This window comes from Gymnoscopelus microlampas, assembly GCF_963454915.1.
Source record: "Gymnoscopelus microlampas genome assembly, chromosome: 22".
Taxonomy (NCBI): domain Eukaryota; kingdom Metazoa; phylum Chordata; class Actinopteri; order Myctophiformes; family Myctophidae; genus Gymnoscopelus; species Gymnoscopelus microlampas.
The window spans coordinates 12,988,083-13,014,590 of record NC_139959.1 but is presented as its reverse complement, the minus strand read 5'-3'; the positions used below and the strand labels follow the sequence as shown (position 1 = coordinate 13,014,590).

The following is a 26,508-nucleotide window of genomic DNA, read 5'->3' as shown; positions in this document are numbered from 1 at the left end:
TCTGCCCTCCAATCCCTGTGTGTGTGTGTGTGTGTGTGTGTGTGTGTGTGTGTGTGTGTGTGTGTGTGTGTGTGTGTGTGTGTGTGTGTGTGTGTGTGTGTGTGTGCGCGCGCGCGCGCGCCAGTAGTGGACATTTTGGCAACATCTCCCGTCTCTGTCTGTCTCCTAAGGCGCTGTTTCCCAAACGTTGGGTCGGGACCCATTTTTGTCTCACGGACCCATTTTAACAACCGTGAGTTCCCACCAAAAGATTAAATCATCATTTCAAAAGACAAAAAAAATAAATAAAAATAAAAACAATAAACAAAAACTTAAGAACTTAAAAAGACAATTATTTTTTCAAAAGAAGTTCCAATTGTTTTAAAGTAAAAAATATATTTTTTAAATATATATTTTCACTATTTTTGAAATACACCAAATGTATCTTTTGGGTCGTTTTGAGCTGAAAAGTTTGGAAAAAGCACCGCACACGAGACGCTACAAAGATCATTATTGATTTTTTTCCCCCCGGATATTCTACTGTTAGACTGATGATAGGTTCTTGGTTTAGTTATGATCCTAGATTACTATTTCAATACATTTGATGTATTAGCTTGTGTTGTCCTTGCTTACTGTAAATCGCTCTGGATTAAGAGCGTCTGCTAAATGCCTAAATTGTACATTGTACAATGTAGTGACAGACAGTGTCATCTAGTGGCTGTATCAGGCGTTACAGGTGTACGTTCATTTCCCATCATGCTCCACGGTAAAGAGGCGTCCTTGGTAACAACAACACAGGAAGTGACGCGCAACTGTTCAAAAAGTGACTCGACTAGCACAGTAGCCTGGGCACGTTATATTATACCTCTATGCCTGGGCAGCATTCCTTTTCGGGTATATGATCCGGTCGGAAAAAAAAAGAAAAGCGACCGGATCGCGACAAACCGGAAAGACGTCTCGCCCCAAAATAGGTCCGTCCCCAAAGCAAAGCAAAGTTTGTTGTTTACCCAGGGTGTCGGACTAAGCACGAAGCTTGTTTCCAGCCGGACCCTGCATGGAAGCCTTGCTCAAGGGCTATTCAGCGGTGATTCATGATCGATGTGATTAATTGGGGAATCGAACTAGGGACCTTCCGGTATCAAGGCCGCCCCTCTGACCACTAGGCCACCGCTGCCACTTAATCCTTGATACGGCGTAGTTTAGCTTATTTTTTAAATATAAATGTGAGTGTACTTTCCAGAGACTATTTAGCGTCTGTATTATCCATATTATCCCACGGGGAAATTCTATTCCATTTAAATAGGGATTGGGGAACCAAAACAAAGCGGCACCGCAAAACCGGATCGCGACAAAACCGGAAAGAGGATGCTTTTTTTTTTTTTTTTTCAGTAGGCGTGGTCTAGACCGGATCATATGGGCCTTCAGTAACGAATACCAGGCTTTCCTCCGAGGTGGAAAGACTGGTGATGCGAGGTTACTAGCACAGTGGTGGCTAAACACCATAAACAGTAAGTATTTTTTAACTCTATGGTAGTAGCAGGGGTCAGTCTGTACACGGACACGTGTGTCCTTGGTAAAGACTTGGTCTTGTCCGTGGCACATTTTGGATTTTCTTTTTTACACACCATTAATGTTCTTATACTGATCACACAAGACTGAATGTCAAGTCTCTAGGTTTTCTTCAGAATATGTATGACACTGATTTACTATGATACTATATGGCAAAGTAGGAGTATATACTATAGTAATGGTTCTCAAATGTTTTATTTGACCCACTTAACTCTGAGAGTGTACAAATGGAACACGGGTCCATTTGGTTCCATTTGTACACTGTCAGAGTTACAGACCCTGCTATGGTCCTTCTGGGCTATCTCTTTATGTGTTTCTGGTAATATTATTGTGCACTCATTTTGTATGTCCATGGCAAAAATGCTTAATATTAACAGTGCCAGCATGCTTTTTCGATGAATTGAATACACATGGACCCCAATGGAAACAACAAGCCATAGTGATTTCTTGCAGTGGTGGATAAAGTACTACATTTATTTACTTTATTTACTAAAAGTATCAATACCATCAGGTAGAAACACTCTGTTAGAAGTAAAAGTACAGTATTCAAAATGTACTCCGTCTGCTAAATGCCTAAATTGTAGCTACCCTTGTCCTCCACTAAAGTAAAAAAATACCTCAAAACTGTACTTAAGTACAGTACTTGAGTAAATGTACTTTACTTTACACCACTGCTTTCTTGGGTTTATCCTTTTAGCGTCCTTTTGTATGGTACCTACATGTTTGTGCTCTCCTGTCACGCTCCTATGATGTACAGTGGTGTGCTATTAGTGGTGTATCATTGGACAGTGTTTGGATCCTGGGAAAATGTGTCTGACTGATTTTATGTTAACAGAACTAAATCATGTTATAGAAGTTATAGAACTAAAGCAAAGTCGAGCACCTGAAGTACTCTGTGTGTCATACTGTTTTGTAGATGTCATTTGTGAGGTTTGGGGGGCGCTCACAACACAGTCAAGGGAAGAGGCCCGTTGGACGCCCCAAGAAGACAGGTGCTGCTCAGAGAGACTGGGTGGTGAGTGTTGTTCACTAGATCTGCATTTTTTTAAATAACCAACGCTAAAATCTAAAATTACATGGTTTTAAAGGGTTAAAGCAGTTCTACTCAAACCTTTTTATTTCAAGGACCCCATTCAAGCTTTGCCTTGTTAAAAAAATAATCCAAAATATTCCAAATGTTTCACATTTCAAGATCTTTTAGAAATAGCTCTACAACAGATCTACAATCATTTACAAGTCATATCGTGAGCTTGTAGATCGGCTATTTTCAAAGAGCCAATGGTTTAAAGTGATTAAACAAATTGTAATGCTATCGATTGATAGTTTTTTTTATTTTCTTCTTTATTTTATTTACACTCATTTGTTAATAATGTTGCTGGGGGTCCCCTGGACCCCACTTTGAGAACCGCTGACCTTGATTCGGTGGAGAGAAATAAACGGCAACATTTGTTTTGCTTTGTTTTCAGAGCACTGTTAATGATCTCTCTGTGCACAAGCTGACACCTGAGGAGCTGGTAAGTTGCTTGGTAACGTCCTTGCTCTATGAATGGCCACCAGTTTCGGTGTGAGTAGCACTTAATTTCATAGTTCAAATGTATGCCAAATTGCCAATAAATCTTCTCCTCCAGAGATATCGACATGAGAGTCACAAGTCTCATAACAAGGTTGTGGCCCAGTGGGAGCTGAAACAGAAGGCCATGAGACGCCAGCTCAGACACCCTGGGAGCCCGGCACCCATGGACTATGCCAGCGCCAGCATCATCAGGGAGGTCTGTGAATTTCAGTGTGCTGGGTTGATAGCTGCTTCCACTTGCACACTTGGAATGGAATTAAATATGTATAACTGATATTTGTTAGTAATGTCAGTTTACCAGTTATTTGCTGGAGGGATTCTACAGTACAAGGGTCAATTCATTTTGACAATAAACAGGTCTCTAAAGCTTTAGAAAAACACCTAATGAGAAAGTCTGGGGAAAAGTCTGGGATTTCATAACCAGAAATGAAAAATGATTGTTAAGACACTGTTAAGAATAAACAGATACATGTGCAATGCGTAATTATTTTCCTTTGGAAAACCAATGCATTTAAATGTTTAGACTGGGTAGGGTACTAGTGTCTATTTCCTGGTGCGGAGATGGTGACGTGTTGTTTTTTTGTAGGTGTTCTCTGACCAGCTGCTGTTGCAAGATGTTTTGTCCCGTTCAGATAGAGCCATGGCCGTGGTCAAGGATCTGTTTGGAGACGCTCCTCGCCGGCAGACTGGTAGCATAATTCATTCCATTTTGGACAGATCTGGGTTTAGTAGTTATAAATAGTTCCAATAGTCTGTGTTAACCTTTTTGGAGTGAAAAAGCATTGAACTATTTTCAACCTGGTGCCCCAATTTTGGATCTACGACAAGCTCACACAACGCCTCACGATGTGTTGTGAGCTTGTCGATCGGTTATGTTCTCTATTTGCCGTACAACAATGTACTTCATATAAGTCTAAAGTGGTTAATGCATCATGGCCGTTCAGATGGCGTCAAATCGACTGAATCAGATGTTGATCATAAGCACTCATTGTATTGTGTTGTGTGGCAAATCTAATCAATCTGGCACATAAATAAAATAAAAAGTATCTGCAAACTCTGCTTGACTCAGGTTTACACTGTATTGTCCTCTTCTTTTGGCTCCAATCTCTGGCAAGATTATACAGTACATGTTGTATGGTATAGTAACATTTCACGCTAAGTTACCATACAGTAAGTGAGTACATTTATTATTATGCAGGCCACCCCAGCGTGACCATGGCTCCAGACTGTGATTATGACTCTGTACTGCCTGTAGTACAGAGACCAGATCCACCAACACCACTGTCTCTTCTCAGCCAGTCTATGATGGACCAGCAGGTGTGTTCTAGTGTTAACTTAGGTGTACATTCCGTTTACCATATTCACACAGTGGTCATTTAGCAAAATGGCCACAGTGTGATCATGATCAGTCCATTTTCTCTTGAGTTTTCATTTTGCTTTATTAATGTGCATTTGGATACATCATTATTCCTTCTAGGCCCTTAATGAACTAGAAGGTGCTGAGGAATACTACAGTGAAGAAGAGGCCGCTGCTGCTAGCCCTGTCTCTGTAGTACACAGGTAAATATAGTATGTACTGTAGTACCCACCTCCATATCAAATAGGACAGAATGGCTGGTACAATGTGATTTGTATGGAAAGTTAGTTAATCAAATGATCATACCGATGTAAAACCCTGCTGTTATGGCTCCATTGTCCCTGCTGTTCACTAAACTGCTCTGTTTTCACACGCAGAGCCAATCTACGGAAAATGAAGGTCAAGACTCCGGGAAGGCGGACACAACGACAGCGGGTCCAGTCCAGTTCTCGGCATCAAGGGACCAGAGATGGCGTTCCTGTGACTCCCTGTATGTCAGGGAGAGCACCCAACCCAGCAGGTAGGAGAAGAAGAAGACAGACTCGTATAGGATGATGTCCCCTAGACTAGACTACAGATGTGTTAAATGAGGGAAAGAGTTTCCATGTAGTTCACTCTAATAAGCCTTAACATACTTTACCATGTGGTAAACCCCATTATCTTGAATGGTTTGTATTTAATATTCTGTCCTCCTCTAACGCTGTACACGCTAACTGGTGTGACCTGGTTTCTGTAGCTCTCAACGCCACAGTGGCGGTCCAGCGTGTGCGGTCCAGACAGAGCCAGTCAGAAGAACACAGCGAGGACCTGTCCACCCTGGTTACTAAAGTACTAAATTCTGAGCCCAACCAGCCAGGTAGTGTCAGGATGAGAATCCCCACTCATACAGAAAAATACATAGTTACTCTGGATTCAAATATATTTACATGAACAAAAACAACATAATTATCTCCATTTCTCCTTTTCATTGGTGTGTACGTCTGTATGTGTCTTTCTCAGTTGGCAATAGTGGTCGTGCCAGTAGGACCAGCAATCTACGTGGTCCAGAGGCTTCAGGCCTTGACGGCTCTTCACTAAGTGCTCTGAATGGAAACCAGTCCAGTCTGGGAATGTTGCAGACCATGCTGGGCCAGGTGGAGGCTGAGCTGGATTCACTAGGTCCTCAGGAATCTGACACAGCACCTGCACTAAACCCAGATCCACAGCCACACAGACCTCAAGGCCTCACTGGATTCTCTGTAGCCCTGGTCTCCACTCTTGGGCGTCTGGTGCACCTACTTAAACAGGTGCGGTGGAAATCATGATAAAACACAAAATCGGCATGTATTTTAAATATAAATATAGCTGCAAGCAGCAATTAGCGGTTTCGAGAATAATGGCAGACTGGCAGACTGTGACAAGAGTGGCAGACTGGCAGACTGGCAGACTTTGACAGAGTGGCAGACTGGCAGACTGGCAGACTTTGACAGAGTGGCAGACTGGCAGACTGTGACAGAGTGGCAGACTGGCCGACTGGCAGACAGACAGACTGTGGCAGACTGGCAGACTGGCAGACAGACAGACAGACAGACAGACAGTGACAGAGTGGCAGACTGTGAGAGAGAGAGAGAGAGAGAGAGAGAGAGAGAGAGAGAGAGAGAGAGAGAGAGAGAGAGAGAGAGAGAGAGAGAGAGAGAGAGAGAGAGAGAGAGAGAGAGAGAGAGAGAGAGAGAGAGAGAGAGAGAGAGAGAGAGAGAGAGAGAGAGAGAGAGAGAGAGAGAGAGAGAGAGAGAGAGAGAGAGCAAAGTGCACATGTCTGAATTAACAGGGTCATGTTTTGCATAATGCAATTTAAATGTAAACTGTGACGAAGTGGGGTTTGAGCCGTGGACCTTTGGCACATGAGACTAACACTGTATTGATCAAGCTATTCAATCCACAGCCTTGGTCAGTGAGAAGGGAGAATCCAACAAAACAAAACAAAAGAGGGAATGAAGTACATCATACATTGAAAACAACTACTCTCAATAAGCGTTTCATTTAACAATTGCATGTTTATTCATTGATACAGTCATGTTGTGTGTAATGCAATTGAGTTGAGGTCTGCATGAGGTGAGATTTGAACCGGCGACGCTCTGGTATCAAGGCAGATGATTAAGCCATTGGGCCAACAGACCCGAACTGATGAAAAGGGAGTTCACACACATGACACACTTTCACGCAAATTGCTCAGAAATACTGGATTTAAATGTTTTTCAAACTGCTCAAAATTGCAGACAATCTAAGGGCGGAGTTTACTGGTTAACAATTGCACATGCATTCATTGATACAGTCATGTTGTGTGCAATGCAATTATAATGAATTCTACATGACGTGGGATTCGAACCAGGAACCCTGTGGTTTCAAGGCAGATGATTAAGCCATTGGGCCAACAGACCTGTACTAGTGAAAAGGGAGTTCACACACATGACACACTTTCACGCAAATTGCTCAGAAATCCTTGGTTTAAATGTTTTTCAAACTGCTCAATATATTTCGGAATGGAAACTAGTGGAAAATAGTCGATCTACAAGCTCACAACGCGTTGCTATCTAAAAAGGTGTGAGATTGTAGATCGGCTATTTTCACAAGAAAGTATGTCATACATAAAAAAAAACTACTCTCAAAAGCATTTCGTGTTATTGTCTAAACATTGCACTTGTCTGAATTAACAGGATCATGTTTTGTACAATGCAATTTAAATGTGAACTGTAATAAGTGGGATTCGAACCAGGGACCTTCGGCACATGAGACTCACACTCTACTGGTGGAGCTATCCAATACACAGCCTTAGACAGTGAAAAGGGAGAATCCAACCAAACAAAACAAAAGCGCGAATGAAGTACGTCATACATTGAAAAGAACTACTTTCAAGTATGCATTTCTCGTCATCTTTAACAATTGCACATGTATTCATTGGTATAGTCATGTTGTGTGCAATGCAATTATAATTAAGTCTACCTGAGGTGGGATTCGAACCGGCTACCCTATGGTTTCAAGGCAGATGATTAAGCGATCAAGCTATTGAACCAACACACCTGAACCTGTGAAAAAGGGCCTCAAACATGTATTTGACACAGTTTCATGCAAATTGCTCAGAAATCCTGGATTTAAATGTTTTTCAAACTGCTCAAAATTGCAGACAATCTAAGGGCAGAGCTTACTGGTCAAAGTGATACATGTGTTCCTCATGAGTCAAGGCACATGTGTAAGCAGGTTTAACGGCTGTCGGCCAAACGAGGCATGACTTTTGCCTGTTTAAAGTTTGCATTTTCAAAAAATTGCTATAGCGCCCCCCTTTGACCAATTGGAGTAAGATTGGTTTCAGTGATACTTGGAAGGACCCTCTACAATATTGCAAAGTGTCAAACAAATGTGAGTCTGCATGTATGTGTTAGGGGCAGATGAATAATTTAAAAAAAGCTGCAATTTTCATTGGCTTATAAAAGCTTAACGTTTTCACTTATGGAAAATCCGCTAAGTTACGTTTGTCGGCATTGGTCCAAAGTTCATGTGTATACAGTTTCGTACAGATTGCTCATAAATCCCAGGAGAAGTGATTTTTTTACTGCTTTTTACTGCTTTTCATAGAATTCGAAATGGTGGGAGATCTAAAGGTCAGAGGTCAAAAGTCAAACAGTGAAAGTTGTTAGGCATGAGGAGACGCATGTGTGCATCGAAGTTTCATGGCTGTGGGTCAAACAGGGCATGAGTTGTACCTGTTCAAAGTTGGCATATTTCAATTGAGTGCTACAGCGCCACCCTTTGGCCAATGTTTGTGAGTTTCGGGTTTTCGCCGTTTGGCATAGCCCTCTACCATATTGCCGAATTTCATAAAAAGTGACCAGGCGGTTAGGCCAGAACTGGCAAAACCGGCGGAAGAATAATAATAATGAAAGTGTAGAGATGTAATAGGGTTCGAAGCCTGATAGGCTCTCGAAACCTAATTAAATTATGCACCATTACCACATTTGCGCTTGGGCTGACAACAGATACAGCGTATGACCCTCTATGCTTTCATCAGTCCCCTCACCCAGGGCAAATAAAGGCTGGGTGTGTGATATTTGTGACGTCAGTATTATTGGTATTGGTGCTGCGCCTAATTCATCACTCCGCTCACTTTCTTCCCACAACATGTTAGAGGGAGGATGAGGCGAAGAGAGATGCTCAGGAGAGGAGTATACTGGAGCAGGAGGTGAGAGAGCAGCGGGGGCTGATAGACGCTCTCACTGCTGAGACCCTGACTCTGAGAGAGGAGAGCTCTGCCCTGCAGGTGAGCTTTTGCATGACACACAGCAGACCATACTGTATCAGTGGTACAATGTGCAACATTGATTGATTGATGTACTTTATTTAGTAAGACATGAGAACAGTACATGGAAGTACAAATTCACAATACAAGGTCTACTAAACTGGAAAGCTCATTAAGCACTAAGCTTGTTTAAGATGAGATCCCCATGCACTCAAATCATGATGGAACAAGGACAAAATGGTCAATCTGGGTGTGTGAGTTTGAACTTAGTATTGCTCAAATCTACTAACCAGAATGTATAGGAAGTCATCTTGATTTATGTGGAAATCACTGGGTTCAGATTTTGTGCGGGTGTTTTTGTTGTGTTTTGTGTTTTTTGTCCAGGCAGGGCTGCAGCAGCGGACAGCAGAGCTGGAACAGATGTTGGACACAGTGGTGCTGACACTGGGAGGACTGGAACTGCCAGGAGCACCCAGGGACTACAGAACTCAAGACTCTGACATAGCTGCAGGTTTATTTATTTCTTTATCTGACTAATTAAAAAAACATATGCCTCCAATTTAAAGCCCTCAACAACCCGTTTCTATCATGGTCCTTTGGCGTTCCTTTCAGCGTAAAAGGAGATGATCGCATTAGCATAAGTGCATTCTTCTGATAAATGCTTTTTGTATATGTGTGCACTCGTGCATATGCCCGTTGGGTAACTGGTCCGCAATTTGTGTTTTGCACAGACTGTCAACGTGGACCGCCTTTTCCCGAGCGAGATACAGAGCGAACACAAGTACTTATTCCTCCTGCAGTGCTGCTCTCCCCACCTCGACAAATATACAACCAGCAACACAGCCCTGGTGAAGCACAGTCTCCCTCTCACTATAATCTGTTACTCTCTGAGTCCATTTGTTGACATCCATGTAAAGCAGGGATTTTCATCCATTTGAAATTCAAGGACCCCCCAGTTTGGTATGCATTACCTTTATTTAAATCTGTACAAATGGAAGGGTCCATTTGTGTTGAGTTACAGACACAGAAAGTTCGATTTGGACCCCTGGCGGTCTCCAGTTCCCCCAGTAATCCAACTATTCTCTGTCCTCCCAGTGTTTCGACCTGTGCCTCTGCACCGGGACCTTCCGTTTCCTGACACCATGCGCTCCTGTGAGGACGTCCGGGCGCTCAGCTCGGCCCCCAGCTTTTCCAGCTTGCCTCTCCTTGACCTCCCCTCCTCTTCCGCGCTGCCCGCGACCTCTGACCCCCTGCGTTCACATCTCTCCCAAGAGGCCCTGCTGACCCAGATCGCTCATCTGACCCAGCAGAACAACATGATCAGGGCCCAGGTGAACCAAGCCAATGTTGGTGGTTCTGGCCTCAGAGGATCACCCAATAGCAACACAGAGCGCAGAGGCTCTACCTCCCACAGCACAGGGAGAGTGACACCCCAAAGCGCTGGAGAGGTTAGGTCGGCACCCAGCAGCACGGGGAGAGTGACGCCCCAAAGCGTTGGAGAGGTCCGGTCAGCGGCCAGCAGCACAGGGAGACGGACCCCCCAGCAGGTTCAGACTGCCCACGGAGAACCTCCTACACAACAGGTGCAATGTTGCTAGGAGGCATGCGATAACCCTTGACAACATCCTGTCAGCTGTTTACAAAACGTACAAAATTAAAACAATAATTATAATAATGGAAAGAAAAACAATCTTATGGAATTTCCTGTAGGCTAGTTAGTTAGCTAACTAGCAGCAGTTCTTACTGATACAGTAGTTTGACTAGTTTCCAAAGGCAATGGTTACAAACAGGAGGTTCACAAAGTTTGGAACGTTCAGGACAGAGGTGTCATTGTTTGCTGCCTGAAACCGTCTACTGTGTATATACAGCTGAACTTTAATGAAATGTTTTCTGCTTATGTGGAGTGTATACTATAGTTTGGTACAGTGGTACAGTTACACCAAAGCCTCACTTGCTTGAAATCAGTCCTTTCAAATTATTTTGTGCATATATATAGTATATTTCAGACCTGTGTCCCTGTCTTCTCACACAGGCTTCAGTGCAGGAAGCCCCCAGCATGAGCAGTGTGGAGCAGCGCCTCCTGGAGCTGAACAGACAGAGTGCCGCAGCCAGGGGTCGACTGCTGGAGCTCATCGAGCAGCAGAGACATGGCAGCACCTCAGCCAGGGTTTCACCCTCCATCTCCCCCATCCCTCCCTCTGCCTTCAGTCCACACACAGCAGGTATTGTGGATCAACCAATTGCGTTGCCGTCTGGGAGCCTGTTTGATTGACTTTTGTGAAATTATTTTATCATGCCAATCTCATGGACTAAAGTTCTCCGTCGCCACGACTTATGTCAGTCATTTGGATTGCATGGAAGCCAGCATGTCTTCTATGGAAGCATGTTGCACAGTGAAAATAGCCTATCTAGAAGCTCTCAATGTGTCGCATAGCTTGTAGATACTGGTAGGCTATTTTTGGTTATTATTTTAAGATTAGAGAATTTGAAGTGGTCAAACTAGCAATATGTTCAGAAACATCTTCCATGACATCTTAATAGTCTCGGATATTTCATATAAAAGAAAAGGTTAATTAAAGCCTCAATCTGTGATTTTTTTCACCTGGTTGGCTGTATGTACAGCAGGAACAATGTTACTAAAACATCATCATTTTACATGTTTATTCATTCATGTGTTAATTGTTTAGGAAACGGCGCCAGTGTGGGTGGTGGGACTCCTTTCACACTGATTCACAAATTGCACATTAGGCCATACAAACGTTTTCAGTCGTGAGATTTTATTTTGCTTTAATCCATGCATTCTCAGCTGGCGGAAGGAGCCCAGACATGTCTATGCTGTTGCCTGCACAGGATTCCTTGTCACAGGCGAGTGGTGGTGGGAGACGGTGAGTGTGTGTGTGTGTGTGTGTGTGAGAGCTGGCTGGTGGGTCTGGTCTATGTTAACCATGATGTGGCAAGGCCTGGGAACCAATACACCACTGTGCACACAGTCCACATGAAGTTTTTATTGCACTTGAAAATGGCTTAAGAAACATTTTTGTTCATACGCAGATCTGCTGGTAGTGAGGGGGCTTCACCGAGACTGGGAGAAGCCAGGGGTGGTGGCAGGACACAGGTACATATAAGTGGATATTCTCTCCTGTCTAATATCATGTGGATGTATGTACTTACTATGTTGATGCACCTTACATCTAACCTCATGTACACATTGTACCAGATGGATATGCATAGTATAAGTAGATGTTGTTGATTTGTGTCCGTCTCCCCCCCTCTTCTTCTTTCTTTTTTCTGGAAATAACAAAAAATACTTTTTTTACACCTGTAAACCGGTGATGTGACAATAAAGCTGATTCTGATTCTGTATGTTTGTTGCAAAAATAGTTTGTGTTTAGTAGAAGTTGAATGGAAAAACTAAAATGTTCCTTCTCTTCACAACAGGCAGACCAGCTGACTGAACGAGAGGGATGGTTTGCATTGTCCACACATATGAGATAACAACATGAGCGATGATTTAACCTGGGGAAACTTGACAATGTTACAGACTGATGTTTCTTTTATTGTTTTGTAGTTTTAATCTATGCAATATTTTATGAATAAATTAAACATGCTTAATTTTTAAGAATGAACTGTGTGGTTTCTGGGATGATTTAAAAAAGTATAGTCTAGACACTGCTAAGCTCCAAAAAGTGATTGTTTACTATCACCAACATGGTTTGGTAATGGTTTCTGGGATGAGTCATGGGATTGGCTATAGCGGCCTCCATTACTGAGCCAAAGAATTCAAAGATCTATATATTTTATTGACACACAAGCTACTATTAATGTTTGAAAATACATTATGTTAATTGCCAACCAAGCTTATTAGTGAAATAGAGAATTGATAATTCCTGCCAGAAGCCTTGCCATTTTCAAATTAGTCTCACATACTGTAGGCCATATGTCTGCAATGGAAGTATCAAGAGATGGACTATTTGACGACCCATACATAATGAAAAACAATAACAAACATTTGAATCACATTACAACGTCACAGATGCAAATAAATATAGTGTTGCATGAAACCAAAGCACTTAGGCTAGTTTAATAGGCAGATATGTTGATTACTTGTTCACATAGGCTAGGCATATAATTATGGGACCACAAGAATGTCATGTTTAGATCCAGCTAGGATCTAATCTCAAGGCAGATTCAGCTAGGGATTGTTTTTCTTTAACCGAATGGGATAACATCAGATGCTTTAGTTGGTGGTATCCTAATTTGTAGCAGTGGAATTAGATTTCTTTGCACTCTACATGGCCATGTACCCGGTCATGTGTGATGACTAGGGCAGTGGTGGAAGAAGTACTCAATTTCTTTAATTGAGTAAAGGCATCAATACCACTATGTAGAAATACTCAGTTACAAGGCATAGGGTTGAAGTGGTTAATGTATCTTTTGTAATAATATTCAAAATCTTCAAAGTAACTAAAGTTTTCAAATAATTGTAGTGGAGTAAAAAGTACAATATTTGTCTCTGAGATGTAGTGGAGAAGAAGTAAAGTATTGAAAATTGGAAATACTCCAGTAAAGTAAATAATACCTACAAATTGTACAATTGGACAGTACTTGAGTAAATGTTTTTAGTTACTTTCCACCACTGAGCTAGGGTAGGAATCATTTCAATTACTCAAATTTTACACTTTGTAACGTCTGCTAACTGTCAAAAAAAAAGTGGCAGGAAAAAAACTACATCAACCACCAAGCATTGCGACATAAAATGACTTCCGCAGTTCCGCTGTCGCTGAGCAACGAATCCAAACGACGATGGACTTCAAGGATCAAACTAACGAGGAACAACAAGGTAACCCGAATTAGCTAATAAAAATGGTACTTTAATACAACTAAAACTCCAATTTCTGTATTTAAACTGTATTTCTAGACGTGTTATCAATTATATACAACTATTGTTTGTTGAAGTTGAAAAGTCTTCAACGCTTTGCCATTAACGTTGACCAACAACTCAACTTTTCAGAACTTTATAGAATTTTGATGCCATTTTTCCTCAGTTTCTTTTTTTACGGAACAGCCGCAGTCAGAATGAATGGGGAAACATTAATACTACATTCTGAGATTTCTGACCAAACCAGTCCAGACCTAAATATGGTCCAGACTCGCACAGTGCACAGACTCAACTCAAGCCTGGGCAATCCACAAGATGGCGCTGAAAGTTGATAATTCCAGACGAATATTTCAAAACAGCAATGGTGTAAAGTAACCAATTACATTTACTCAAGTACTGTACTTAGTTAAGTACAATGTTGATGTAGTATTATTTACTTTACTGGAGTATTTCCAATTTTCCTTACTTCTACTCAAGTATTGTACTTTTTACTCCACTCCAATTATTTGAAAACTTTAGTCACAAGTTACTTTGTAGACTGGTGTATCATTTGTCCCCGCTATTATGACATGAATCCATGGTAATCATGAATGATTGATTAAATATATATATTTTAACCATACATCTTACTGTATCTGCTCTGCTGTGGTATCTAGGTGCCCCAGCTCCTGCAGTACATAGTACTGAGCTGTCGGACGTCCTCCAAGAGCAGGAAGATGAGGACAAATCAAGCACAAAGCTTCCTGACGACATGTTCTACAACTATGAGGAGCTCTACTCCAGACCGTTCATCACACCACACTCTGAAATCCCTGAGAACCTCCTGCACCTTTCGTATCTTTCTTAGAATTATGTTTAGTTAATAACTGGCTACCGTTCTTCTCATTTTACTTTAAACTAGTATCTCAAATCCCCATCTTTATAACAAACCAATAAACTAATCAACTTAAAACTTCTCTCTTATACCCGATTGATTGATTGATTGATTGATTGATTGATGTACTTTATTTAGTAAGACATGAGAACAACAGTACATGGAAGTACAAATTCACAATACAAGGTCTACTAAACTGGAAGGCTCATAAAGCACTAAGCTTGTTTAAAATGAGATCCCCATGCACACAAATCATGATTGGGTGTGAAACATATCCTTAACTCTGGTGACATTCAGGCACTCGTTTGGCTATGACTGTGAGCGTAGGGCCAACCTACAGCTGCTGGATGAGAGAACCCTGGCCTTTATAGCAGGCAATCTGGTGGTCCTATTAGACGTTTCCACCAAGGAGCAGCACTATCTCCGGTCCTGTAGCGGGGGAGGAATTGGTACCATTATGGTGATGCATCTCATATCATACTTCATCATCATTCAGTAGATGCAAGCTTTTGAAATACACCCACCACAACCATGTACTCCAGTCCACGCAACCCATGGTTTTTAATTATTTTGTACTGGCTCTCTGTCTTCCTCTGTCTGTCTGTCTGTATGTGTTCAAAGGCCCATCCAAGCAAGAGTTACTTTGCTGTGGCAGAGAATGGAGACCAGCCCAACATCATTGTCTATGATTATCCTTCACTTAGACCCTACCGCATCCTAAGAGGTACAGTATAGGTTACAGACTGCATTTTCAGGAGAAAAGTGTTTATAACATAAGAAAAGTGCATCGACCCCTATCTGTGTCAGTTTCCAAATTTCGTTATAGCAACGGAACGCAGCAACTGAAAATATAGCTACAAATCAACAAAAGAGACAATTTGGTGGTGGGAAAAAAAAGCTAAATGCAGTCATTTGTGAGCCTATATTTGCTATTGTGTTTAGGTGGTACAGAGAGGGCATACAGCTGTGTGGATTTCAACCATGATGGCTCCCTGCTGGCCAGTGTGGGCCGTACCCCTGACTGCATGTTGACCCTGTGGGACTGGAGGCAGGAGCAGGTCATGCTGCGCTGTAAGGCCTTCTCTCGGGACCTCTACAGAGTCACGTTCTCCCCAGACCGCCCTGGACAGCTCACAACCTCAGCACCTGGACACATCAAGTAAGTTAGTCTGTTAGTCTGCTCTTGGTGCTATTATGAAGGCGATTATATCCATAATCAAAGGGCAATAAATGCTGAAAATTAAAAATGTTTAGAATATGTCTATGTTCTCTAACTTGATAGCACTACAGTGAATTGATGTTGTTTGACCCGCTTCTCTCTCTCACAGGTTCTGGAAAATGACCAGCACGTTCACTGGTCTAAAATTACAAGGGCTTACGGGAAGGTTTGGGAAGACAGCTCCTACTGACATCAAGGGCTATATAGAACTACCCGATGGCAAGGTCTGTCCACTGCTTTTACGCCATTCCGAGTACAAAGACTGAGACTATACAGCTCAACTAAAATAGTTATAACATGTATGCATTTCTCTCTATCTTGTCAGGTGGTGTCAGGCTCAGAGTGGGGTAACATGCTTCTGTGGGAAGGGGGTCTGCTCAAGGTGGAGATCTGTCGTAAAGCAGGCAGGACCTGCCACTCAGGAGCCATCCAGCAGTTTACCCTGGACGAGGGAGAGCTGATGACCATCGGTTCTGACGGAGCGATACGGGTAATATCATCCGTCAAAGTAAAAATCACACAGTGGGCTTTGTGTGCTGCTAATACAAGTGCAACTAGAAAAAGTGCTCCTCGGAGCACAGGTCTCCGCCAGGTCAGGTAGGCTACTGTGGCCTCCTGGTGGCGCTATAATAGGCCAACGTGAAAAGGGTGCCATTTCTTCTTAGGCCTTGCACGACAATCGGACACTGACTGCATTCATGATTTGAGGCATTTTGTCAAAAACATGTGTTTTGCTGAATTAGACCTGTTGGTGGCGCTATAACAGGCCAATGTTAAAAGGGTGGCATTTGTTCCTCAACATAGTGTGAATGTGCGTGCAAAGTTTGAGCGCAATTGGACGGTGCGTTCATGATTTGCAGAATTTTGTTCAAAACAAGCCAATAATGCAAACTTTAGATGTCAATCTTAGCCAATCAGTATGGAGTATGAAAAATCAAACACATCCGTCGTGATCACATGACTATAGAGATCATGTGTACCGATTTGCGTGAAATTTGGATACAATTGGAAGGAGTAGTATAAAAAAATGTGTTTTACACAAGTCGGCCTCCTGGTGGCGCTATAAAAGGCAGATGTGAAAAATGCAGGGCAAAGGTTTTTCCTTGACCTATAGGGAGTGTGCATACAAAGTTTTACACATATCGGTGCAATTATAGGTAAAAACACGAATCGGCCTGTTATAGCGCCACCATGAGGCTGATTTAAAAATGTTCAAATGGTAGTTCTTCCTCGGCCTAATGGGAATGTGCTTGCAAAATTTCTCGGAAAGTGCATGCTGTGTTCATGATTTGAGGCATTTTGTTCAAAACGGAGCACTCCTGCAAACTTTGGAAGACATTTTTAGCCAATCAGGATGGAATATGAGAAATCTGAAAGACCCGTTTCGTTTAATGACTGTAGAGATACTGTGTACCGATTTGTGGGATTTTTGGACAAAATCTGTTGGAGTACTGTCAAAAAATGTGTTTTGCACAAATCGGCCTCCTGGTGGCGCTATAACAGGCCCCTGTGAAAAATTTGGGGCAGAGGTTCTGCTCTGGTATCCAGGGACTGTGTGTGCACAGTTTGGCTGCGAGCAAGCCAACGGTGCCGGAGATTAGCTGTACACAGACAGATCGAATGACGGACGGACACACGGACACACGGACACACGGACACACGGACGGACGGACAGGGGGTAAAACATACTCTCTCGCCATGCCTTTCGGCCTGGCGGAGACAATAACTGTCAATGTTTATGGTATTTCATCAGACTGACTATTCATTACAGTATATGACTGTCTTACAAGTTTGCAATGCGTTGTGAGCTCGTAGATCTGCTGTTTTGGAACTTTGAAACTTCTTGAAAGGTTTTGCCTATAGTGAACATGATACCCAGGTTAAAGTTGTTATATCCAATAATAACAATAAAGCATCTAATATCTAAGTAACTAATTAACTCCCATAATTCCCATGCACTCCTATTCAATTGTCTCCAATGTCATCACCATATTCTCTCCCATGTTAATGTGATTTCCTCTCACTGTGTCAGAGCTGGGACTTTGAGAGCATTGACGCTGCAGATTGTAACGATGACAGCGAGATGTTTGAGATGGAACCCATGAATGAGATGGTGGTCGGACGTAACGTCAGCCTGTCCTCCATGGTTAGGAGCTCCCTGCCCGACTCCTTCATCTGGTTTGCTCAGGTCAGTTGGCCAAAGGTCACACAAGCTGACATTACACAGTTTATTTATTTAAAGGTAGGGTAAGTGATTTACTTTGGTTAAAATAAGTGTTAAATAGCTCTATATTCTGATAGTACTCATTGCTATAGAGTGTTTGTTCAGTAAAAGGAGTCTCCTTGTCTCTCCAGCTCTTTATTAAACAGAAAATGCATTTTCGTTTCAGTTTCAGTTTCAGTTTCATTACCAATTTTATCCAATCAGGATAGAGAACTCAATCAGGATACAGATCAAACGAGTGAAATTGGAAGTGATGACACTAAGAAATGAGCATGCAAAATTGGAACTGGAACACTATAAAAATCAAGCTTAAAACTGGGTACTTTCTCCTGATTGGCTGAGATTTTGACACCTACCGGAAAATGTATTTTCTGTTTATTAAAGAGCTGGAGAGACGGGGAGACTCCTGTTACTGAACAAACACTCTATAGCAATGATTACTATCAGAATATAGTGCTTTAACCTTTTAACAAAATACCTTTTGTTTTAACCCAAAAATATCACTTACCCTACCTTTAATTGGGCGTAATGGCAATTAATCCTTATTTTTCCCAACTTCTTGCCTTGAAGGATTCAAAAGGAGGCATTTGGAAACTGGACCTTTCATTTTCCAACATTGTGAGTTTTGTGGACTTCCACTATTATTTGCCAGGTCATTTGTAGACCTGGGATCCTATAGTGTGTATAGTTTCAATGTACAGATTATACATTTCTCGATATTATACTGCTTAGACTGATGATCGGTTCTTGGTTTACCTATAACCCTAGATTACTATTTCTATGCATTTGATGTATTACCTCGTGTTTTCCTTGCTTACTGTAAATCGCTCTGGATTAAGATCGTCTGCTAAATGCCTAAATTGTAAATTGTAAATTTGTGTGTAGCTCCAAACATTAGATATCAATTAGTAATGCAACGCCTTGTGTTTGTGTACTGTATGTGTATAATTTTCTATACTTATTCATTATGTTTTGTGAATAAGACCCAGGATCCAGAGTGCCTGTTTTCCTTCCATGCTGGGGGGATCCAGGGTATGGATGTATCCAGGATAAGCCATCTAATGGCTACTACTTCTCTGGATGGTGAGTAAATTACATGAATATGTGCACATGTATGGACACATGCATACTGTATAAGCATCGTGCACCCACACACACACTCAAGCACTCGCTGATTATCCTTATTCCACTGTTGTTCTTTCCCAGGTTCTGTAAAGGTTTACGACTTTCTTGGAAAGAGGGAGCTGACAACCAGCCAGTTCAAACAGGGTGGAACTGCACTCAGCTGGGCTCCACCCGTGGTGTGTATGTGTAATTGGTATGATAAAGTGTCTACCTAAAGGCTCTTTTTGACTACAAGAGCGTGCCGTGCCATGAAACGTATTTCACGCATTCTGGATTTGTTTCCACATGCTATGGCTCAGTTTAAGTTAAAGTTATCAGAACCTAATTTGGGCACTAACCCTGAGTTCTGGGAACCCACAACTCAGAACTTATACCTTTTTTCCCCTTCTTTTATTTTTAAATAGCGAAAATAGCTGATCTACATGCTCACAAGTGTGTCACATGGCGACACGCTGTGAGCTTGTAGATTGGCTATTTTCTGGTTATAATGGAAACATAATCGAAAAAGACAATCACAGAACTTCACTTGAAAGTTTCAAGTTCTGCCGCTCTGGATGATTCTGGGTTACCTTTCGTAGTGGAAAAGAGCTAAACGTCTATATCTGTCTGACCGACACTTGCCTCTGATGTGTATGCAGGTGAACCAGGGTGGAGGTTTGTTGGTGGGAGGCTTTGAGGACGGAGTGGTCCGCCTGCTGGAGCTGTATAACCCCCAGAGCCTGCGATCGGTCGCTGGGCGCAGCGGCAACGGAGATGCGGAACTGCATCTCAAGCAAGCCTTCAAACCCCACACTGCACCTGTGACCGCAATTGCATACGAGCGCAGCGGAGAGATTTTAGCCACAGGGGTAAGAGGGTGGAGCGTAATGGGCGAATGTAACTCTCAGACTCTAAACAACCTGCAGGAAGAATTTGTCTTGATGAATTCTTCTATTTTTTAGGATTTATTTAGATTGATAGCGTATCGTTCTGCACTATTTATTTATTATTTTATAAATCTTTGCTGTCTTTAACTTGGAGAAACATAATTTCATTTTTTCCGAAGCTGTCGGAAAAAAAATTACAAGTAAAGCAATCTTGAATCTTGATGTACAGGAATTACTACACCCAGTATGTTCACTTTCAAATGTTTTTCTCGCTTCTCGCTAGAGCTCAGATTGCACTGTGTTCTTCTTCACGACCCGGGAGCAATACGACCCCATCGGCTTCGTGGAGGTTCCTGGACCAGTGCAGCAACTGGAGTGGTCCCCTCAGTCCCATGTACGTACAGTAAGCCACATCTCTGGTCAAATCACCATTAACCACTTAAACCCTTTATACTTATTTGATCGGGATCTCTTGAGGATCTATACTTGGTCCCCTCCCTTTTTTTCCCTCTAAACCCTACCAAAAAGATCTCAACTCCCTACCCAAACTAAAAACTACTCTAAAAGAATGGCTGGCCTTAAAATACAATTGAGCATACCGGTAGCACAACTCCTTGAACACCTTGGTAGTAGCATCCTCTGCCCCTCGCCCCCATCACTCCCTTCTCTGTAAATATACCTTTTGATGCTACTGAGTTTTATACCGATATGTTTTGTATTGTATTGTATTGTATGTATTATTGTCTCCGCCAGGCTGAAAGGCATGGCGAGAGAGTATGTTTTGCACCCTGTCCGTCCGTCCGTGTGTCCTGTCCGTTTGTGACCAGCTAATCTCTGGCAGCGTTGGCCCGGTCGCTGCGAAACTGTGCACACACACCTGGATGCCAACTCAGAACCTCTGCCCCCCTGTGCAAATCCTGTTGTCGATATTTGAAAATACCTGTGTGAGAGGAAAAAATCACACCCAGTGTGAAGTGGGCGGTGTGTGGTCATCACAACATGACTCACTTTAAAAAAGGATAAATGACTTTTTTTAAAGTCCATACTGCTATTCATAGGGCTTCACATGTGTCATGTGTTTCGCTAGCCAATCACAGTCCTGAATTTGCAAAGTCAGCCAATCACATTACAGTTAGTGGTGATGACACTAGCTGTAATGTGATTGGCTGACTTTGCAAAAGTATCGATTTGCATTAACAATGGAAGGGTTAGGGGGTATACAAATCTTTTGGTCGGTGTCCAAAACTCACTTATAGGGGGCGGCTATACCGCCCCAAAAATTCACACCCAGTGTGAAGTGGGTTTTGTGTGGTCATCACAACATGACTCACTTAAAAAAAAGGATAGATGACTTTTTTTTAAGTCCATGCTATTCATAGGGCTGCACATGTGTCATGTGTTTCGCTAGCCAATCACAGTCCTGAATTTGCAAAGTCAGCCAATCACATTACAGCTAGTGGTGATGACACTAGCTGTAATGTGATTGGCTGACTTTGCAAAAGTATAGATTTGCATTGACTGTGGAAGGGTTAGGGTTGTAGACTACTTGTAGACTATTGGCCAATCACGGTGCAGGATTGGTCAGTGTCCAATCCTGCTCACTTATAGGGGGCGGTTACACCGCCCCAAACAATAAACAGATGGGGTTTTTTTTTAAAAGAACCTCTGCTCCAACTTTTTCACATGGGCCTGTTATAGTGCTACCAGGAGGCCTATTTGTGCAAAACCCATTTACTCCCACAGATTTTATCAAAACGTCATGCAAATTGGTACACAGTATCTCTATAGTCTTTTTGTGTTATCTTTTAACATATCCTTTGACTGTACCCTGTACTGTTAACCAACTTGTTAATAAAGTATTCAATCAATCAATTAAAACCAAATCTCTTCACCAAACGTAGCCGATCTACAAGCTCACAACATGTCACAATGTGGCAGGCCTCCATTATTCAGCAAATGTTTGCCTATCATCAGGACATGCCCAGAATAGGGACGCTGTGGATGTGGTTAAAGCTAACTGTTTCTTAATGATCAAATCAAACATGTATTTGTGTGTGTGTTTACTTAGAGCCAAAACACGCTGTTGATCCTATGTGCGAGCGGCCATGTGGTCGAGGTCCAGTCTCCGGACCCGGAGGACCAGAGGCCGAGCAAGACGTTCCAGCTGTCTGAGCTGCCCACCAGATCCTTCAGTTTCAGAAGCATCAAATCACGCATTAAGGTCTGAGTGGAGCTCTGGCAGACTGCCCGTCCCTCTGATGCTGGTTTTTGTTGTCACACTTGTGGTTTGTCTTATTTTCTCAGCTTTTTGTTCAGTCACAGCCTCTTTTCCACGTCTTTGAAGTGTGTGTATGTGTGTGTGTGATCCTTTTGGTTTCTCGCTTGATTGTGTTTGTGTTGAATTTGTACATCTTGTGCGTCATTTCAGAGGGAGGCGGCAGTCGCACGGCGCCAAGAAATAAAGCAGAGGAAGGCCAGCGAGCGAGCGGGTCGGCTGAAAAGGGCCAGGGAGTGTGGGCAAGAGCCTGATGATGATGAGGGGCAAGAAGAGGAGAATGAGGAGGAAGAGGAGGGAGAGAAAACTCCCCCGATCTACATTCCAGACCCCCCAAGTCCACTCTGCTGTGGCTTCTACTCAGAGCCAGGACAGTTTTGGCTTTCTATGGTACACGTACACACCCACACACGCACGAACACACGCAGTCACGCAACACACACCCCCAGAAACACTTAGATACACAAACAGGCCTCTTTTTTTCTCCTTTTCTCTCTTTTCTGTTTGTGCTTTTAAAGTCTGTGTTTGTGCTTTATAAAAGTCTGATTTTCTGTTTCTGTTTAAAGTCGCCATGACACACACCAACATACCAAGCAAGACATTGCTACGCAAATGGATTCTGTCTCTCAATTAATCCTCTGAGTTTAGGAAGAAAAGAACCACACACAGTGAAACAAACATTAAGTATCAAATGTGAATTGTTTGCTCATACAGTACTCTCTCTCTCTCTCTCTCTCTCTCTCTCTCTCTCTCTCTCTCTCTCTCTCTCTCTCTCTCCCCTCTCTGTCGGTCTCTCTCTCTCTCTCTCCCCCTCTCTGTCGGTCTCCCAGGGGGGGTATGACGCAGGGTTTTTATACCACTGTAAGTTTTCGGAGACGCAGGACGCGGACCCCTCTCAGCTTCAGGACGAGCCCTTTGCGTTCCTGCCCGTCCAGAACACTGATGAGGACCCCATACACACTATCAGCTTCAGGTACAGCTGGCCAATGAACTGACTCCAATACAAAATATATCAAATGCATGGTTCAATGTTTAGCTACTTACCTACAGTACCTATACCACCCGGTTTGTTTCTTAGCTCAGACAGACAGCTGATGCTGTGCGGCATGCACTCGGGCACCATCAGGGTCTACCCCCTGCAGCCCGGAGACCATAACCTCACCTCCATGCAGACCTACTGGTCCCTCAGTGTCCATGACAACCAGTACGGACACCTGCGGCACGTACGCTGTAGCCATGATGACCAGTTTGTGCTGACGGCCGGGGAGGACGGTAACATCTTCTCCTTCAGCCTCCTGCCTCCGGAGGAGCTGCAGAGAGCCCTGCGCAGGAAGAAGGCCAAAGTACCATCGCCCAGGGTCAGCCACTCTGCTACAGAAGACCTCTGATAACATGCACTGACATTATAATAATAATAATACATATTTATAACGCACTTTACATTTTTAGAAATCACAAAGTGCTACAGGGTTTAAAAACAAATGGCACAAAAATAACAAAAGCAGAAAAGAAAAAAAACATTCAGCAACAAGAAGACCCTTTCTTGCGGAAAAATGTTGATTAAAAACGAATTAAAAGATGCAGTCCTACCAGACATAACCTTTATGTATTTACTGCAGTCCTACCAGACATAACCTTTATGTATTTACTGCAGTCCTACCAGACATAACCTTTATGTATTTACTGCAGTCCTACCAGACATAACCTTTATGTATTTACTGCAGCCAGGTGTTGAGGCGGAGGGCACCGCTCCTGACATCGAGGACCCAGCAGCCTACAGGTGACACCACACACACTTTCCTTTTTTTACTAACCTCTCATTTAATTAGGTTTAACATTTGTATTCATTCTTATTTATCTCTCTGTGTGTGTGTGTGTCTCACACGGTGTAGCATAGCGACAGCTAAGCAGAAGCTGGAGATGGACCGTATGCGTCTAGAGGCGGAGCAGAGGAAAGTGGAGAGACGGAAGACATTGGTTGACCTTCAGAACCAGTTCAGACAGCTGCTACACCAGAACCACAGGCTGCCAGAGCACGTTCGCCTGCAAAGCATGGTACACACACATGCACACGCACACACACACACACACACACACACACACACACACACACACACACACACACACACACACACACACACACACACACACACACACACACACACACACACACACACACACACACACACACACACACACACACACACACACACACATCTCCATTCACTCTCATTACATTGCAGAAGAAGTCTCGAAATCACACTCTTAGCACACGAATGCAAACAAAGCTGATTCTGCCGAACAATCCTGGTACTTTGTTCCCCGCCTATTTTGTGTCCTCACTACGGAGCACAGTATTTGGACTTGGCCAGGTAGCTATACAACCCAATGTTCTACAAAAGGTCAACATCGCTTTAGATTATTGAAGAAATTTGTTGCCATAGTCTGAAGCTCCATTACTGGCCTCGATGGCCACCTGCAGAGGAGGGGCGAAGGAGGGCGCTTAGGGCGCATATGATATCACATGGGTGCGGTGCTCTATATCAGCCAGTTCACACTTTGATTCCCGGCCAGCCTGACCATGCTGAATGTCATCCCCCTTCTCTCTCCGCAGTTCGGTTCTCTCTCCACTGTATATGACAATATATCTTTATATCTTTTTTGAAAGGTCTACTAAACCTGTTTCTATATTCATGGTGTTTCGGCGGTGTGTGTGTGTGTGTAGGAGCTGGAGCTGGACTGTCAGTTTCGTGAGGAGGCAGAAAGGCAGAAAGTCGAGCGAGTGAAGGAAGTCAGGAAGGAACTGATCTGGGAGGAGGAACGACACCGCATCGCTCTGCACAAAATACAACAGTACTAACTAGCACACGCGCACGCACACGCACACACACACACACACACGCACACACACACACACACACACACACACACACACACACACACACACACACACACACACACACACACACACACACACACACACACACACACACACACACACACACACAGACCTTGCCCGCCATGGTGTCCTTCCTTGATGTTGATGCAGTGTATTTAGTTTCCATCTATTTGTTTTGTAATGGGAGTAACTGGGGGTAATTTCTGGTTTGGGGTTTCCTGATTCTTTCCCAGTTGTGGTTGGATTCAACTGCATTACAAACATTCATCAAATTCACAGCTCCTCCACGACTTCGTGTTCTTTTTCCTGTCACTGTGGTGGTTTTCCTCCTGAAGCACCAACATGGAGGAAAACTCTGTGATATGCAGAGTTGAAGATATCCTGCATGCATAAACGAATAAGAGAAAGGGATAAAAGCTCACATAAGCTTAAGAGTCCAATCAGCTCTCTCCCTTCTTGCGTCGTCTCCCTTTAGGTTCTGGGACAGTCTGGAGTCAGACACGGTGACGGTGGCGGCTGTCCGCAGTGACCACAGAGTCAGCACCTATCGTCTGCCGGCTCTGAGCGAGCCTGCCAAGCAGCTGGAGCAACGCAACCAGACTGGCTCTGTAATGCAGGAACCTGAGATGTCCTCCTCTAAGAGACGAGACAGCAGCCAAGTAACAGGTAAACACTGTGTGTGTGTGTGTGTGTGTGTGTGTGTGTGTGTGTGTGTGTGTGTGTGTGTGTGTGTGTGTGTGTGTGTGTGTGTGTGTGTGTGTGTGTGTGTGTGTGTGTGCGTATGTGTGCATGTGTGCATCTGTTGCTCCAACCATGTGTGTTGTGTCTTCAGAGGAGCTGGAGGACTTGACAGGTGGAGCGGTGATGTCTCCTGTGGTCCCTCCAGGGGGCCTGAGGCTGGCCAGTCGACAGGCTGAGAAGCTACGTAAGGCTGCAGAGAAGGCTGAGCGAGCCACGGCCAAGATAGAGAAGAGGAAGAAGGAATGGGCTGAATTGTGAGTATCGTGTAACTATGGTACACAGTGGTTTTAGGGCAGCAAGCATTAATGTTTAGATGGGTTCACCAGTTTGACATATAGCGGAACCGCTACAGCTGGCACTAACATGACCAAAAGGTAGGCCAAACGAAAAGGGAAAACCCCATCACAAGAACACTTGCTTTATTGCATTTTTATATAGCTATTTTATCAGTCTGTGCACTCTGCCTTGTTGATGTGTTACTTTAAATTAAAGGGTAGAGGCCAGGGACAGTTTTTTTCAGGTTCGATATGGTTGTCGTTAACCATATCATTAACACATTTTTTTGTTGAATATTGCTGACATGCCCCATCAGCAATGCCTCACAATACTTGAGCTTGGAATCTCGGCATGGTAATTGTAGTTCAGGTTTAACAGTCCA

The 26,508-nt window shown here is 43.2% G+C and overlaps 2 protein-coding genes across 4 annotated transcripts in view; both read left to right on the top strand.

The window, feature by feature from the left end:
* Positions 1 to 109: 109 nt before the first annotated feature.
* spice1 (spindle and centriole associated protein 1) lies at positions 110 to 12,354 on the top strand. 3 transcript variants are annotated; one of them, XM_084048596.1, is made up of 18 exons: positions 110 to 232; positions 2,465 to 2,563; positions 3,015 to 3,062; positions 3,177 to 3,317; positions 3,708 to 3,810; positions 4,320 to 4,438; positions 4,599 to 4,681; positions 4,856 to 4,998; positions 5,215 to 5,334; positions 5,478 to 5,764; positions 8,638 to 8,769; positions 9,133 to 9,259; positions 9,480 to 9,596; positions 9,844 to 10,331; positions 10,781 to 10,970; positions 11,555 to 11,633; positions 11,800 to 11,863; positions 12,187 to 12,354. In XM_084048596.1, the coding sequence occupies exons 2-18, from the start codon at positions 2,465 to 2,467 to the stop codon at positions 12,241 to 12,243; spliced, it is 2,397 nt and encodes a 798-aa protein (XP_083904722.1). In that variant the 5' UTR covers positions 110 to 232; the 3' UTR covers positions 12,244 to 12,354. The 3 variants fall into 3 exon arrangements, with proteins under 3 accessions (XP_083904722.1, XP_083904721.1, XP_083904723.1); XM_084048595.1 differs by lacking the exon at positions 110 to 232 and adding an exon at positions 922 to 1,487; XM_084048597.1 differs by lacking the exons at positions 110 to 232; positions 9,480 to 9,596 and adding an exon at positions 922 to 1,487.
* Positions 12,355 to 14,378: 2,024 nt separating this feature from the next.
* Positions 14,379 to 26,508, top strand: part of cfap44 (cilia and flagella associated protein 44) — a gene marked incomplete at its 5' end in the record, with an annotated part of 28,580 nt that continues 16,450 nt past the window's right edge. The window contains 21 exon segments of the mRNA XM_084048766.1: positions 14,379 to 14,461; positions 14,799 to 14,961; positions 15,123 to 15,225; positions 15,444 to 15,660; positions 15,830 to 15,944; positions 16,046 to 16,210; positions 17,753 to 17,908; positions 18,515 to 18,562; positions 18,928 to 19,027; positions 19,151 to 19,245; positions 19,708 to 19,917; positions 20,219 to 20,329; positions 22,004 to 22,156; positions 22,364 to 22,600; positions 23,041 to 23,183; positions 23,289 to 23,568; positions 23,935 to 23,990; positions 24,103 to 24,265; positions 24,936 to 25,063; positions 25,585 to 25,775; positions 25,942 to 26,104. Of these exon segments, the coding sequence (XP_083904892.1) occupies positions 14,379 to 14,461; positions 14,799 to 14,961; positions 15,123 to 15,225; positions 15,444 to 15,660; positions 15,830 to 15,944; positions 16,046 to 16,210; positions 17,753 to 17,908; positions 18,515 to 18,562; positions 18,928 to 19,027; positions 19,151 to 19,245; positions 19,708 to 19,917; positions 20,219 to 20,329; positions 22,004 to 22,156; positions 22,364 to 22,600; positions 23,041 to 23,183; positions 23,289 to 23,568; positions 23,935 to 23,990; positions 24,103 to 24,265; positions 24,936 to 25,063; positions 25,585 to 25,775; positions 25,942 to 26,104 (3,080 nt within the window).